Genomic DNA, 17164 nt, shown 5'->3' on the forward strand with positions numbered 1-17164 from the left:
CGGGGGACAAATGCCCGGGACGCATGGAGCCCGTCCTGGGCACTTTTCCATGCCTTCGGCATGGAGCGCCCCGACACCCTGGGGAGGACCACCCTGGAAACCATGGAGCCCGACCCGGGCACTCTGCCATGCCGTCGGCCTGGATGGAGCCCCGGACGCCCGGGGGACAAATGCCCGGGACGCATGGAGCCCGTCCTGGGTACTTTTCCATGCCGTCGGCCAGGAGCCCCCTGACACCCAGGGGAGGACCACCGTGAAAACCATGGAGCCCGACCCGGGCACTCTGCCATACCGTCAGCCTGGATGTAGCCCCGGACGCCCGGGGGACGAATGCCCGGGACGCATGGAGCCCGTCCCGGGCACTCTGCCATGCCGTCCCGACAAATTCGTACGGACTCCTAACCTTACGACACGGATCGGAATCGAGCCCTCTCTGACCCAGCAGTTTCAGGCGCCCGGGGGACGAATGCCCGGGACGCATGGAGCCCGACCCGGGCACACTGCCTTGCCGCCGGCCTGGATGGAGCCCCGGACGCCCGGGGGACGAATGCCCGGGACGCATGGAGCCCGTCCCAGGCACTCTGCCATGCCGTCGGCCTGGATGGAGCCCCGGACGCCCGGGGGACGACTGCCCAAGAGCCATGGAGCCCATCCCGGGCACTCTGCCATGCCGTCCCGACAAATTCGTATGGACTCCTAACCTTCCGACACGGATCGGAATCGAGCCCTTTCTGACCCAGCAGATTTCAGGTTGATTTGCTATATACTTTACGTACGATTTTATGGGGGCCGATTCCGATCCGGTACGTAAAAGCAAATACGACCGACATGTCGGACAACCACGTACACCCAGGGGATAGGACTGCCCGGGTCACATGGACCCCGTCCTGGGCACTCTGATCTGCCGCCGGCGCCGGGGATCGAACCGTGATCACCAGATGGGGATATCCCAAAAATCTGGCATGGATACGGCCCGCCAGGACAGGTTTGGGCACCCCTGATATAGAGAATAAACAAGCTTGAAGTAATAAGCAGAGTATGTTTGTGCTGCTGCTCTAAACCGAGTTGAATGTGAAGGGACTTCAGTGTATTAAGAAGTAAAATGTCGCCTTAGCAGTCACAGGTTTGCAAATGGGTAAGAGTCACCTACTAGCCAAATTAACTAAAGCATTTCAGCGGATGATTGGGGATCAAATCAGGAATGAAAACTAGGTTTTATAGGAACTGATTAAAGAAGACAAAATTAGTTAATCGTGTTGACGATTAGACTATTTGTTTTCAGTCCATCTAATTGTTTGCTCTTTCAAAAGAAAGTTGGATTTAATTCCTCTTGAAATCATTCTTCGCACGACAAATCCATCCCATAGGAAAGGCTAGCGGTGATTCCTTTCTTAGAAGTCACACATTATGCAAGTTATGCTTTTATTAGCTCACCCTTCGAGGTCGCTGTTCTAGAATTCTCTGTCCTGGTGGGTATTCTGTACCCTGCAAAACTTCTCAATTTAATGCTATTCAACCTATTTTGAAACTTATATTTTAGGCACAGGAATACACAACTTCAAAAACGTTACAAAAAAGTTTACACATCAGTGTGCAACATGTTGAAGCTATTAGGGCATCCTACACACATCAGCACGTCTCATCCAGGGCCTGAAGAAATATGATCACATCTACGACATCATGAAGGAACTTCCTTCGATACCCATGCCAGGCAACAATATCTTCAAAACCGAGAACTTCCTTTTGAGCCAGACGATCACGGAGAGACAGGTGCTCACCGTTAGACTCACTTATAATTGAGCCTTTTCTAATCAGTACATATACTGTGTTTGGATACACATATTTCCAAATCAATTGGTAAAACATATTGGCAACGGATATATGAAAACACACAAAGCTTACATTGTGAGCCCTGAAGAAGTCCGATTGTGGACAAGTCGCATTGGCGGTTGCAAAGAAATTTGTGAATAAAGGATGAATTGACATTGGCGTCTTAGTTGAAAACTGTGTCAAAAGGTATAATTGAATTCCACTTAATCAGACACGCTGATCTCAGCATGACAGAAGCTAAAGACTTTCTCTTGGGGGTTTCTAAGTGTGTTATGGTAATTTCTATTCTTCTGGGGTGACTAGGCTATCTGTCTCTCTGTGTTACTAACTTTGTAATCTAGGTTCAGATTCCCGCCAGGGGTTCTTTGCCATTTCTGCTTTCTGACCTCTGACTCTCCAATCGAGGGTCCTTTACCAACATTCTCTTAAGATCTAAGGTTCCAATTATGTGGCAAGATATTTGGCTCTTCTCAGTTACTGCATGATCTGATGGGGCCTTCTTATCCTGACTACTCCCATTGGTTAAATGGATTTGGAGATTTTGTCTATTTGCTGTCACCGTGTCCACCAAGGCAAACATCTCCCGACTGAGCAGAAGACATTTGATTTATCAAAAGGTTCCAAAGGAATCCAGTGTGCATTAAAAGCCTATAGCTGGCATGGGTCTTTTTCTGGCAGCTGAGGTAAGTAAACAAAAGTGCTATCAAATGTATATATGCTGTGAGTATGCTTGCAGTTTTGAGTGTGTTTATGTAAGATAGTGTGTGTGTGTGTGTGTATGTGTCCATGTGTAGGCAAAGTGTGTGTGTATATGTGAATGTGTGTGTATGTATAAACATAGGTGTGAGTGAAAGTGAAGGTCAAAGGGCATTTGAAGCCACTTCTGCTATCCCAGGAATTTTGTTGAATTGACGCCCATGACCTCCCTCTACATTTTGCTTCTTGTAAAAGATCCTGAATCATATTGTGGGCTCTGACCTACAGTCTGCACTCTTTTCCTTTCTAGATAGATCTCTAGTTTCGTTGTGCTTTACTCATCATACATACAACATGCATACAAACTCAATATTTTCACAGATCAAACTTCATCAGAAATTTTTAAAAAATGGCAGATATAAAAATGTAATTGTTCAATACCTGAAAATGACTCACCTTGGCCAAGTGAATATCCGTAAGATACACGATTTTCAACTCCATATACATAAATGCTAAATGTCTCCGACTGATGGGAAATTTCATGTTGCCCACCGATTTTTCCTAAATTCACTCCAAAACCTGTGAAGCCTTCCAGGTACTGCACGGTCGGTGCATAATCACTCAGTGGTCTGTAGTCGAGAAGAAAGTCGGATGACGAGGAGGATGAGCGAGACACAATGAATAGGTAGTTATAAAAAACGTCTTTGGTAACAAACTTGTAGTATCTCCAAGGAAAGTTGCTGGGTGGAACGGTTGCTATGAAAGGATCGGATTTGAATCCTAATGAACTGTAGCCCCCCTGGAAGAGATATCCGACCGTGATGGGCTCGGTCGCATTCACAAGCATCCCTGTTTGTAAGTCCATGCTGACGTGAGACCCAGGCTGAAGGCTGTACTGTAGGGTGGTGCTTTCATCCTGAAGAGTGACTGTGGTGTCTGGTCTTGCAGCGATGATAATAATACGGTCTCTCACATCTTTAGTCATCAGCGGGAATACAACAAATTGTTGCCCCCAACTTTGCACAGGATATAGCTGTTCGATTACAATGTCACAGTAGCTATACGGTGAGCTGTAACATTTACTACCACTGAAAACAGCCACAGGTGTTGAGGAAACAACTCTGGTGCCAGTCAGGTCATTAGCGTCACTGAGCAGAATGACCTCCTGTGGAGCCAGGGTGATGGTGACCATCTGTTTGTCTTCATATCTGGTTCCATCAACGACCAAGGAGCCGGACACTGTGATATTGACTTGAGTCTCAACATCTTCGCCATTGCCAACAGCAAAATAGTTTCCCTGTGTACTTACGGCTGTGAAAACAAAGTAGTCTGTGCCCAAGTCTTGTTTGGAGAGGCAGGTGAAGGCATCAACAGAGTACATATGCTTGTTAAATGCAATGACTGAAATATCTGCATCTGAGCTCACCGTCACCAGCTTCTTTGATCTTTCACCTGCAGTGAGCATGTAGCTTGTAGGAAAGACCACCTCTGTTGTGCTGTTCTTCGCCAAGAACACAGTCACATTGTAGGGTGGAGAGGGGACTGTGACCTGCACCATGCATGGCTCATCATAACTGCTCAGCTCTAGTGCGAGGGTGGCTGGAGTTCCCAAATTTTCAGTGAAGGCTACAATAAAACTTCTTCCTATATAGCCATAAAGAATGCAAGGAAACAAAAAACACATTTTTTAAATGTGAGACCTTTTAACATGTAATATTTGTTTCTTGACAAAAAGGTGCATAATGATAACAAAAAACATAAATGCAAGAAGATAAAACGTTTTAGGCACTGTTAGTCTTCCACTTTTCGTGTGTCCTGAGGTCTATTAGCCCTACTTTCGCTCTATCCAAGACTGTTGGGTATATTTACTAAAGGCTCAGGCAACACATCTCAGAAACCAAAAATGCAGTGTTGCATGAAAGGGAGAGAGCAGAATAGCAAAATATCCAAAGACATATGGTAGCATCCTTCTGTTTCCCTAACGCTGGGGCATACACATTTTCAACATAGTACATAGTGTCTGCTATAGGTTTTGTACTGAAAGAGAACCCTTCCTTTCATTTTTATTTTTTTATTTTTTTTAAGCAAGTAGCCATTAGCAGAAAACATGTACAGAAACCATGAACGCAGGAGAATAATAACAAAAAAAAGAGGAAGACATAGAGCATTATACAATTTGATCACTCCAAAAACATACAGGTTGCAACTCCAGTACAAATTAAACCAAAAAAGCAAATCGTATACTTCCTCCATTCTCTATAAAAATGAGTATATAAAAAGCAAGTTTCTAGGGGGAGACACCAATATGAGTAATATCAGATATAGGCCTTCCGAGGATCATCTTAATGTATTGCAGATGTTTAGTGCTCAATAGGAGCCCCCCCAGATCTTCATACTCAGTCTCTGTTTCTGTAACCCTTTGATGGCATAAAGGCTAGTTACCAGTTTACATATAGCATACAACCTTCCTCTCCACATTTCAAAGGTGGGGGGTTCTTTCTGCCACCACAGTGATGCTATACATACTCTAGCCACTGCAACAGCAATATATATTAAAGATCTACATGTATACATTCCCTGTGCTAACACACCATCTTCTAATACCCCCAGTAACATAACTTTAGTGGTTATCACAATCTGTGACCCCGTTACTACCGCCAAGAAGGTCTGCATCATATTAATTAACTGTTTCAGTTCTCGACATGGAGAGGACACATGGACTATATCTGCCTGATCCATCCCACACCGAGTGCACTTATCTTCATTCACCCCTCCCAGCGAGCAATTTTTGCAAGTGTGTAATACAAATAAAACATGGTCTTGTACTGTTGAGTTTTGAAACTGGAGGAGAATAAAAGTTTATCAGCTAATATAATAGATTTTTGTAGGATGTTTCCTCCGAGGAACAGCCTGGTGTTCCATTTAGCATTCTGTTCCTCTAGATTATTGTTTTGTATTTCAATAAGTGCTTGGTATAAATACTCGATCCTCGGCCGTCCCTTTACTACCTCCAGTAAGTTATTTTTCTGTGCTAGGCGTGGAACATAGCCTCTTTTAATCAAATAGTCACAAATCTGTAGGTATTTAAAAAAGTCTGCTTTAGTGAGATCATACTTAGACATTAACAAAGCGTATGTCCTAACACCACTGCTGCCTACTAAGTCTCCTAGAATCTGAATGCCTTTACATCTCCATCTATTCATAATACCATCTGAAAAAATAGAGGGAAGTAGAGCTGGAGTATCCGTGGGGGTGTAATAATTCATCCTATCAATCTGCAGATATCTCTGAATCTGAAGTCAAGCCTTATGGGCGACCTGGACCGCCTTGAAACATGTTTTTTGGAAATAGCTGGGCTCAAGAATCTTTAAAGAACTTCTCTCTGCTGTAGAATCCAATAATATCTGGAAAATATGCGGTATTTCATCTACATTTTCCTCGTTCTCCCGAACTAATAAGATTCCCATGTGTTGTAGTAATCATGCCCAATAGTAATACTGAAAATAGGGATCCGCCCAGCCTCCTCATACTCGCGGAAGGGTCATAAATTTCATCGCTGGGCGGAGTTTACCCTGGGCCCACAAGAAGCTACTACATATAGATTGTAATTTCTGAATCTGTTTCCCAGCAATTTCTAATGGAATATCCGTGAAAAAATAAAGGACTTTTGGGAGAATATTCATTTTCAAAACATTACACCTTGCCAGCATTGACCAGTGAAGGTCTTCCATCCTAACCTCATCACTTTGAGAGTCCAGACGCACTTGCCGCCCCATTGATAAGGGCTGGAGGAACACCAAATCTACTGAAGCCCACAACAACTTCAGAGCCGCCTCCAACGCCCACTACCAACTCATCAGAAAAACAAGGAAAAAAGCGATTGAAGACAGAATTTCCACTCATGTACACAACAGCAAAGAACTCTTCAACATCATCAAGGAGTTCGCCCAACCCACCATCAAGTACACCGACATCCCTTCCTCACAAGACCCCTGCGACAAACTCTACACCTTTTTCCACCATAAAATCAAGAGCATCTACGACAACTTCGACGAAGACAACCAACACACTTAACCCTCACCAACCACCCCTGACACCCTGAAGCCAGTGATCGACAACCACCACCGAAGACCCACTGAAGACGATGAAGTCTATCCACTCCGGGGCCCCCACGAACCCCTGCACCCATGCTCTGCCACACCATTAACCGCTCCCTGGCAACTGCCTCATTCTCTGACGACTGGAAACACGCTGAGATCAACCTCCTCCTGAAGAAAGCCTCGGTGGACCCCACCGACCTCAAAAACTACAGACCTATCTCCCTGCTCCCGTTCCCAGCGAAAGTCATCGAGAAAGCCATCAGCAGCCAACGCGCCACATTCATCCAAGAGCACAACATCCTCGACTCCTCCCAATCTGGCTTCAGAAAAACCAACAGTATGGAAACCGCCCTCCTTGCCACAGCAGACGACATCCATACCATACTGGACAAAGGAGAAACAGCAGCCCTCATCCTCCTCGACCTCGCAGCGGTGTTCAACACAGTCTCTCACCGCACCCTAATACGCTGACTCCATGACACAGGAATCCAAGACAAGGACCTCGACTGGATCTGCTCCTTCCTCTCTGGCAGAACGCAGCAGGTCATACTCCAACCTTTCATCTCAGACCCTACAACTACCACCTGCAGTGTCCCCCAGGGATCCTCCCTCAGCCCTACGCTCTTCAACGTCTACATTGCTCCCCTCGCCCCCATCGTCAGAGCCTACGGACTCAACATTGTGTCATACACACACGACACCCAACTCATCCTCTCCCTATCCAACTAACGCAACACCGCAAGACACAACTTTCAAGAAGGCATGGAAGCCATCGCCAAATGGATGAAAAACAGCTGCCTACATCTAAACACAAACAAAATGGAAGTACTCATCATGGGCCAAAACCCAAACGCCTGGAACGACCCCTGGTGGCCCCCCACCCTCGGAAGCCCGCCCACTCCCACGTACAACGCACGCAACCTGGGAATCATCCTGGACTCAGAGCTCAAAATGGACCGCCAGAGAAACTCCGTCTCCCCCTCCTGCTCCACACCCACCACCTCCTACGTAATTACTTCAAATGGATCCCCCTAAAATACAGAAAGACCATCACTTACGGCCTGGTCACCAGCAGGCTCGACTACGACAACGCACTCTATGCCCTAATAAATCAAAACCTCACCCGCAAGCTACAGAACATCCAAAATGCTGCCACAAGACTGGTTCTCAACCTGCCAAGCCACATCTCCCAACACCTGCGCACACTCCACTGGCTCTACATCGAAGCTAGAGTCACCTTCAAGATGCTAACTTATGCTCACAAGGCCCTCCATGACACTGGACCAGCATACTGTTGTGACCTCTCCCTCTCTTTCCCCATCCACCCCTCCTTTACTCTCTCCTCTTGGTACAGCCCACTCTGCTTCCCGGAGTGTGTGTTAGAATGTTCATGAGTCATGACTGCCGCCCAGCTGGGAGCACCTGTTGTACTTGACTGAATAAAGTCGTACTTTGAAACCCATATAAGTAGTGGCTCTTTACTACATTTCTGGCAACGAGGACGAGGAGCTGAGCCAGGGTCAGCTTGGTGTTTCTCCCCCCTGGATAATTTGAGGCTTGGGCGGAGTTGTTAAGTGAAATGAAGGACTCATCAGTTGAATTGGAAGTTCACTGGAAAGCAGACCGGTAAACCAGGCTGTACTCACCGATGTGTTCTCTGCGGGGGACGTAAAATTCTCGATTCCGGAAACCCTCTGGAAGTCGGGTGTGAAGTTTCGGTGAAAGTACTGGTGCCGGGTGGAGAAAAAAAAACGTTTCTCCCTGACTTGAGGTCTGCTGGAGATGTGGTTTGTGTAACCAGTGACTGGAGAAAGAAAAGAGGAAGAAATGAGTTGAAAAGCTGCGTCGGGCGTCCCAAGGATTTTGAGAAGTTGAAGAGGAGTAAGACCCGAGTGGATGAACTGTGAACGGAGAGAAAGTTCGTCAGGTGAGCAGCCGAAGTTAATGTGGAAAGCTGAGCGGAGCGGGAGACGAAATTGATGTGAATTGTTCCCACCGCGTTTTGAAGTGTAAACAGAAGCCTTGGTGAAGGAGTCGATGAAAGAGCTCTGTAGGTGAAAGACGGTTAAATGAGAAACGGAGGCATAAGATGTGAGGATCTATATGGCGTCCCATTGAAATTGAGGTGGTGAAGAGGAGTAAGTGGAAGAGCATTGTAATTGACGAGATATCGTGAGGAGAGCAGCTTAAACTAAATATAGGAACTGAGCGGGGTTCATGTTATGGTGAAAGTCTGTGGAAAAGAGAAAATACGGGAAGGAGTGTGACCCAAGTACGCGGCGAAAGCTCGTGAAGCGAGCCGCTGAAGCGCATGAGAAGAGCTGGGCTGAGCGGAGGACGAAATTGGTGTAAGTGGCATAGAAGAATAGTGAGCACGGGAAAACGCGAAAGTCCTTACCTGAGGAAAGACACTGGCCCGATAACATCGCCGCCATTCTTCCTGGCATTGCGTCACTCCCATGCAGCAGGACATGGACAAAGAAAGAGGACAACTGTAAACGCCCCTGAGTGTGTAGCAGATGAAGCCTAAGCTGTGGAAGGTTGCCGAGTATCCGGTGGGTTAACCGTACCACTTACAAAGGAGGCAAGCCGTCGTGGGAGAAGGCTCTATTACGAGGTGAGAGGTGACATGCGTAGAGGCATGTAGGTCAAGCTGTGGCAGTTCCTAGCCGAGTGGGCACGTGGGGCTAACTGAGTTTCTGGGTGAAGAGAAAGCGGGGGATTTCAAAAGAGGAATGATGAAAGGTTGAAACTTGGTCCCTGCCGGGAGCTGTGCGTAGGAGACGGTGTGCACGGCACTCCTCTGAGAAGCGTTCCCAGAAAGAATCTGTTCCAAGTAGTGAGCCTGTCGGTTGGATCGCTCACACGTGAAAGAGTTGAGGTATGACTTTGTGAAAAAAATTGAGATGAGAAAAGAAAGGTGTTCTGAAGAAAAAATCTGATTGAGTTAGTCTCTTCCTCCCACCCTTACTGGAAATACAAGATTACGAAGGCATTCTAGTAATTGACTGTATAACGTGGAGAGTATCCGTGTGTGGAACCTTGGGGGAAGGGATTGACACTGGACTCTAGTTGGACCTCACAGTCGCGTTTGGCCTTTGAAACATTTTGAGGAGTGAGGAACGAAACACAGTGTGTGGTATTCATGTGAAACTGACGGCAGCAGTGCATTGAGAGGTGTGAGGATTGTGCAAGGAACCCCGGTGGCAGATTCAATACTGATTTGAGGCAGCACGTCCTGTGACAGAGAATTTATAAGGGCCACAAACCTACAGACGGCGCACGCAATACATATTCGGTGATTTCAAGGGGGGGGAAACAAGAAGGACAATAGTAGGTGAAGTAGGTAACGTGTCCTTCACATTCAAAACCCCAGCGCCCACAGCCGGTGCATTACTTTCAATCAGAACAGGGCGACAGAGAACTCTACAATAGTGCACACCCACCGCTACCTGTCTGCTCGAGGTGGACATTATATCCTCACGTGAATTCCTAGATAGAGTTTTAAAAATAACATGGAGAGAGCCCTAAGGTATAATTCTCCGCCACCAATGCCGTTTATGGAGGAGTATAAAAGAAACACGGCAGAAGGGGGTGAGAGGAAAACATATGTTAAGATGCACATATCAGCTGTTAAGGAAGAGGATGTAGCTCTCATACCAGAGGAAAAGGCCGAAACAGCATTTCACAGTCTAGGAACTGAAGAACGGGAAAAGTACCACAAAACGAGATATACACTCACGAAAGGGTCAGACAGAAATGTACATAAAGACATCTTGAGTGCATGGAATGAATACGAAAAACAAGTCTCGTGGGTAAAGGCTCGAAGAGTTGAAGTGAGCAAGGATATAATGGATAGCCAAGAGGAAGTTAATACTAGAAGAATAAACCCGGAGTGTGCCATCTTCCTAGGAGGAGTAAAGACAGATAATGTCTTAGTTTCAGGAAGGCATTATAAGTTGGTAAACAAGAGGGAATGGAAAATAGAACTAGCAAAAAAAAGTGGGGATGAATTTAAAGGTGCCAACTTATCCCAAAAAACATACACCGGGGAGAACTTCAACGTAGTAGGTAACGAATTAATGGATTTAATGCACAAGGGTGTTCTAATGAGTTTGAAAATAAAAGGTGATGGAAGAAGAAAAGAACACAAGGGTGAACGGGCGCTTATCCAAAGCGTGCAGGGATCTAATAGTGAAGCACTGAAGACTCATGCGCCGACATCAGAGGGTACGTGTGTTATGGAAGAAGCTACAGGTAATAAAGAGTATGGAAAAGAGGTAGAGAAATATGAGAGTAATGGCAGAGAAGGAATAGGTGGGGAAAAAGAAGATTCCGAAAGAAAAGGAGAATGCATTATTACTATAACTAATGAACGGCAAAGAATAGAGTGCAAGGATAACCAATTCAAACACAAAGGGACGTGGCTAAGAACCACATCGTCTGAGTCCAGGAACAATATGATGAAGGAAAATAAAGACAAATATGAACTAGAAAGAGATATTGATCTCCACAGACTGGGGCGAGAGAAAACAGTTATATGGAGAATGATCAACATGGTTACAACCGAGGGTGAAACATGGATCGCTCACACGGCTAGCAATAAAGGATGTAGAAAAGAAGTAGCAAAGGACAGACTTAAAATAAAAATAAAGACGTACCAAAGCTGGGTGGACGAAAGAGAAATACGAAAGAAATGCGAGAGGAAAGGTGGAGGAAGTGAGGTTGCGAAAAACGGTGAATTCGAGTGTAAAGGAGAATGCATAGAAAATGCAACCAGTGAGCAAGGGAAAATAAAATGTAGGATTAACCACTTTAGTTGCAGTGAGAGGAAGCGTAATACCACTTTGGTTGAGTTCAGTACTGAAACAAGGGAAGAAAGTGTGGACTATGGAGGACAGAAAAGAGTAATGGATATGAGTTTGCTGGAGGAAAAGGATGAGGATAAAGCCAAACACTCTCTATGGCATCACAGCGGAGAGATGGAGAGTGAGAGTGGGGAAATGCAGAAAATGATAAAAGGTATCTCACTAAGAGGCATGTCAGGGAAGAAGGGTCCACTTGATAATTATCTTAGCAAGCGGGAATGCTGGGGCCCAGGAAATACAACGGAGGCCTTCCAGGGGAGTAAAGGAAGAGAGCAGGATGACAGACTGAGGTCAGCCGAGACTGATTACAATGATCTGGAGTGTTTTGAAACGGAGTTCGTAAAGGTCTGGACTCCGCCCACGGCAAAGGCAAGGAGGGTAGGAGAGGGACCAGACCAGCCTACGAGGTTGACGTTGAGAGAGAGTTCCACCATGTCAGAGGGATCAGGCGGGGTGTGTTTGGACCCCAGTTATTGCCAAGGAATAAAACAGCGTCACAGCCTAGACAAACAACCTGAGGGGTACATGAAGTCTTGTAGAGGAGCACCTAATTACAGGTTGGAAGAAACCGTACAGCTTGTTCATACTCAGAGGAACCAAGGGAAACAAAAGTAATTTGCACCTTTCCCTGCTTTCCACCCCTGCCGGGAGACTGATCCCGCTGTTGACAGAGGCGCAGTGGCGGGGTGGCAGAAACGGACCTTCAGGGATCGGCCCTACCTGCTACACCCATTGTTGTATCAAGGTGTTCGCCCTTAGGTAGAAAGGTCAGGACACGTCCCGGGTCCAAGTGGACCAAAGGAACCTAATGTTCTAGACTCTTCCTGTCAGTTCCTCACCGAAGTTTTCGTGTTGGTTTCACAGTTTGTGTTTATGGGATTGCTGTGACATACCCCTGTTTCCTTTTTCCTCCTCCCTCCTCTTCTCTCCCACCTGCCTTCTCCCCACCCTTCATCCTCTCCTCCCTTCACCCCCACCCCCTCTCCTTGCTTTCCTTCGTTGGTATTCTTCCTCTCCTGTCCGGAGCCTCTTCTCTCCCTCTCTTCTGTTTTCCTTAGGGGGGAAGGTGTGTTGTGACCTCTCCCTCTCTTTCCCCATCCACCCCTCCTTTACTCTCTCCTCTTGGTACAGCCCACTCTGCTTCCCGGAGTGTGTGTTAGAATGTTCATGAGTCATGACTGCCGCCCAGCTGGGAGCACCTGTTGTACTTGACTGAATAAAGTCGTACTTTGAAACCCATATAAGTAGTGGCTCTTTACTACACATACCTAATCAGCCAACTCAAATTCCACACACCCCAAAGGACCCTACGAACAGCCCAGCTCTCCTACGCCATGGTCCCCCACACCAGAAAGACCAGATTGTGAGGGCGCTCTTTGTCCTTCCATGTGGCCAGTGCCTGGAACAACCTTCCATTCCACCTCAGACAGATAACATCACTCCGCATCTTTTCTTGAAACGTCAAAACCTGGCTCTTCGACAGAACCCCTTCTTGATGGACTGGAACCTGCGAACCGCCCCACGCCCCCAGTGCCTTGAGACCCTTACGGGTGAGTAGTTGCGTTTAACAAACATCTGATTTGATTTGATTTATCTAATTCCTCTTTAATCTTGCGTAACATAGGTTCCCAATTGGGCAGAAACATCATATCAAGGCACTCATTCAAATGCACCCCCAGATACGTTGCCTCCTCCAACACCCTTGGATCATTAAAGTGTGCTTGGTCTGTACATATAAGCTGTGTCTTGGCCAAATTTGATTTATAGCCTGAGCTCATCCCATATATTGATGCTAGTTGTTCTGTCTCTACCAATGTGGTGGCAGGGTCCGGCGAAACTAGTGCAATATCATCTGCTTATGCTAAAATATTAACCCGCTTCTGCCTGAGGCTCTTTAGTTGTGTATTTAGCCTATATTCCAGTAAGTTTAGGAGCGGGTTAATATATACCACAAATAACAGAGGAGAGCAGGGGCCGCCCTATCGGGTAACCCTTGATATCACTATGGGGATCGATTCAAGTCCCAGCACACAGACCTGCGCATTTGGGGATCTGTACATAGTTTTAACAGCCTGGAAAAATCCAGTTCCGAACCCCTGCCACCTCATAGTTGCCCATAAAAATTGCTAGGAGACACGGTCAAACGCTCCTCTGGTGTTTCTACTATAATCCCTGTCGAATCCTTAATATCTGTAATGGTATTTTTAGCCTCCTTACATCTAATTTGGCCAAGCATCTACCAGTTGCCTCGCCAATCTCATAAAACTCTCTCCTGAAAACATGATATTTCTTTGCTATGTCTTTGGCCCACTCCTTATTTATAGCATGCGACCTCAGTTTGTACCTGTGTAGTGTCAAGTTTCCCCTTAACCGCCTCTATCAACGCGTATTCAGAACATTGTAACTTATCATTATTATTAAGTGACATTTATAGAGCGCACTGACACCATGAGTTTCCTGGCGCTGTAGGACAGAGGGGGTGCAGACTGAGGAGGTTTACAAGGTTTAGCAGGGTGGGGGGGAAGAGGAGAGTTTTGAGCTGTTTCCTAAAAAGAAGGAGGGAGCTACTGGATTTAATGGCCATAGGGAGGGGATTCCAGAATTTTGGGGCCAAGAAGGCGAACCTTCGTCCACCGAATTTATTGGTTCTTATTTTGGGCACGACAAGCTTTTGAAGATGGGAAGAGCGTAAATCGCGAGTGGGGCGATAAGGGTGGATGAGTGAGGTTATGAAGGCGGGGCTGGTGCCATGAAGTGCTCTGAACGTGAGGCAACCCACCTTGAAGGCCGCTCTCTGCTCTATAGGCAGCCAGTGTAATTTGTGCAGCAGTGGTTTGGCTGATTGCCATTTAGGAGATTTGTGAATGAGGCGAGCTGCTTGGTTTTGGACTGCCTGTAGGCGGTGGAGAAGTGTTTTGGGAAGGCCGTGGTAGAGGGAATTGGAGAAGTCCAAACGGGAGAGCACTAGGGAGACAATCACTTGGATTAGAGCAGCAGGGGGGAGTAGGTGACTAATTTTGCGGATCTTAGGAAGTTGGAAGGAGCAGGATGAAACCACCGAGCCGACTTGAGATCGAAGGGAGAGTTCGGCGTCGATGGTCACGCCCAGGCTCTTTACAGTGTTCGCGGGAGTGGGTGGGGTGCCAAGTTCCGTGGGCCAGAAATGCGCCCCCCAGTCCTAACTTTACTACTTCTAACCTGAGAAAAATCCTAACTTTAAGACTTTCGGTATTCACAGAAGGCATTTAGGAGTCCTAAAGTTAGGAGCCCTAACTTTACCACTCCTAAACCGAGACAAATCCTAACTTTAAGACTTTCGGTATTCACAGAAGGCATTTAGGAGTCCTAAAGTTAGGAGGACTCCTAACTTCTGTGAATAACGAAATGAGTAAGTGCCTTCTGTGAATACCAAAATGAGCAAGTGCCTTCTGTGTATACCAAATTGGTAGTAGGTTTAGGATTTTGTCTTAAGTTAGTTCTGTGAATCGGACCCAGAGTGTGAGAACCCGTCCTGGTCTTGAGTCGGACATCCCACGAGGGATGTGTAAGTCCACTGTCAGCTGGAGCGTCTGCATGCCGGAGCCTCAGTGTCTCTGGTCAGTGTGTCGACTTGGAAGGCTTGGTTCCCTCTATTGAACCCTAGCAAGATGTGCAGTATGTATACAGAAAGTATCTAGGGTTTCTTTGTTGCCATTGTTGAATTTGAGGATGACGCATGGGATGAACCTTGTACGTAGATATTTTGCAGGTGGTGGAGCCTCTGCCTGGTTTCCAAAGAACCCTTCTGAATATTCATTCATACTCTATGAGTCTATTGATGAAGTTATAGAACGCTATTTTGTAGAGAAAAACCCTCCTCCTGTGCCCAGGACTAGAATTAGGTAAACGTTCAATCCTAAAGGCTCGTAACTGTGTGGTATAAGGTAGATAATGTAGGTGAAGGTGTATGATATTACCCAGGCCTATTTTAGGGCACCTACATGAAACATAACACCCACTCCGCTTCCGAGCAGTCAACAATTTTAAAAATGCAAGTGAACTACTCTTTTTACTAGGTAGCAGCGCATAAACATATCAGTGAGCTTCATAAAATATGTAAAACCATTTAAAAATAGTCTAATGGGGGGAGAGAAAAAAAATATTCTCAAAAGTTAGGATTGGAAAAGTCGCTTTAAGCCAAAGTCCTAGGTGAGTACGTTTATATAAATCAAACCACTTCAAGCATCAGAAGGCCGCTTTCCCAGTGAAAGTGTCAATTAAAGGAAATGTTCCAAATTTAGTCGAGTTTTGAAAAAGAAAACTTCTGATTTCTTTCCCAGCACACGATGAGCCAATTATAGATTAAGTGTCCTGGCTGGGAGACGTAACATTGTTGTTGCTCGATGTTGCTGAGGACGATCTATGTAATACCTCGCAGAGCACGTAAATGGAGCACAGGTGATACTCAGAACTACCAAAGCTGGGGCAGAGGCAGCTGGTGCTGTAATCGATACCTGAGTGCTAGTGGAAGAGCTGATGCTCAACCCAGTTGTAGCAAAAGGCACATGCGGTGTGAAAATGTTCCTTTTAATGTGCACACCAGTGCAGTGTCACCCTTCTCTTGTCCACGGGTCCGTAGACCAATAAATAGATATCGGCTCCGAAGTTGGAATCAGAATAACAAGTTTATTAATCACTCATGATCGGGACTACGTCAATACAACACCCTCAAGTGTTGCAGGAGGTAGTACATTGAATACACAGACCATGCATATTTTATACACATTTGTTGCAAAGTAAGCATATAGACAGAAATGGAAAGAACAAGTTAAGACACAGAAATAGCTGACAAACTAGGGCAGATGGATGATCACTTAGTCAGCAAAGTAGGAGGAGAACAGAGCTGTTTACAACAGCAATAAATGGTCGACAGTTACATCTTTAACCAGGTGCATTTTAGCAGCTACACGCCTGTTCTCAGCACGCACATTAGTTTGGCTTGGGACAGAAAGGGTTAACTAAAGTTGATGACTCAAGCAGAATAGAAGGGCAAGCAATGGTGAAGACGGGAGTTCTACAAGCCTAACAAAATGGATGCCACAACGAAGATGTCTTCAGCTTAGAATAACGAAGATTATTTCAGGTTTCCACCGCCGTGGGTTCTCAAGGAATGCAGCTATCAAGATAGGAATACGCTGGGGACATTGCCAAGCATGGACCCTCACCAGTTCCAGCATGGTATTCATGACCAGTGGTGTTGCTGATGGCAGTGTCAGATAGAGATCTAACACACATTCTTCTTCGCAAAACATGCATCGAGGGACAGGTAAGATGCAGTCCATCCAGACTGGTCTAAACAATAGGAACCATGAGGCACTCAGTTCCCGCAGGCGAGGTGTGCCTAGATGTTGTAACATGGGTTCATGGTATTTATGCTCCAGGAGTGCTTTTGCCATCTCGTTGGTGATTGGGCCATCCATGGCATAGCAGAATAATAACAATCAGGATACCTGCTATTGAGAGCGGTTCAGCAGAAGACCTCCAAAAATACTTCCCAATATGAAGTGTATAAAGTTTGTAATAACTCCGAGGACTGTCTGAAAGGTGTTTAGAAAACCTGACCCTACGGTCTTAAATAGGTGTACAATACCACTCGTATCAGACATATTAAAGATGCATCCCACCATTTCT

The 17164-nt window shown here is 46.1% G+C and overlaps 1 protein-coding gene across 1 annotated transcript in view; it reads right to left on the minus strand.

The window, feature by feature from the left end:
* Positions 1 to 2908: 2908 nt before the first annotated feature.
* LOC144827862 (IgGFc-binding protein-like) overlaps positions 2909 to 17164 on the minus strand; it is a 128144-nt gene continuing 113888 nt past the window's right edge. The window contains exon 2 of the mRNA XM_078686026.1: positions 2909 to 4170. Within this exon, the coding sequence (XP_078542152.1) occupies positions 2909 to 4170 (1262 nt within the window). The remainder of the gene's footprint in view (positions 4171 to 17164) is intronic.

Source organism: Lissotriton helveticus, chromosome 4_1, assembly GCF_964261635.1.
Source record: "Lissotriton helveticus chromosome 4_1, aLisHel1.1, whole genome shotgun sequence".
NCBI lineage: Eukaryota > Metazoa > Chordata > Amphibia > Caudata > Salamandridae > Lissotriton > Lissotriton helveticus.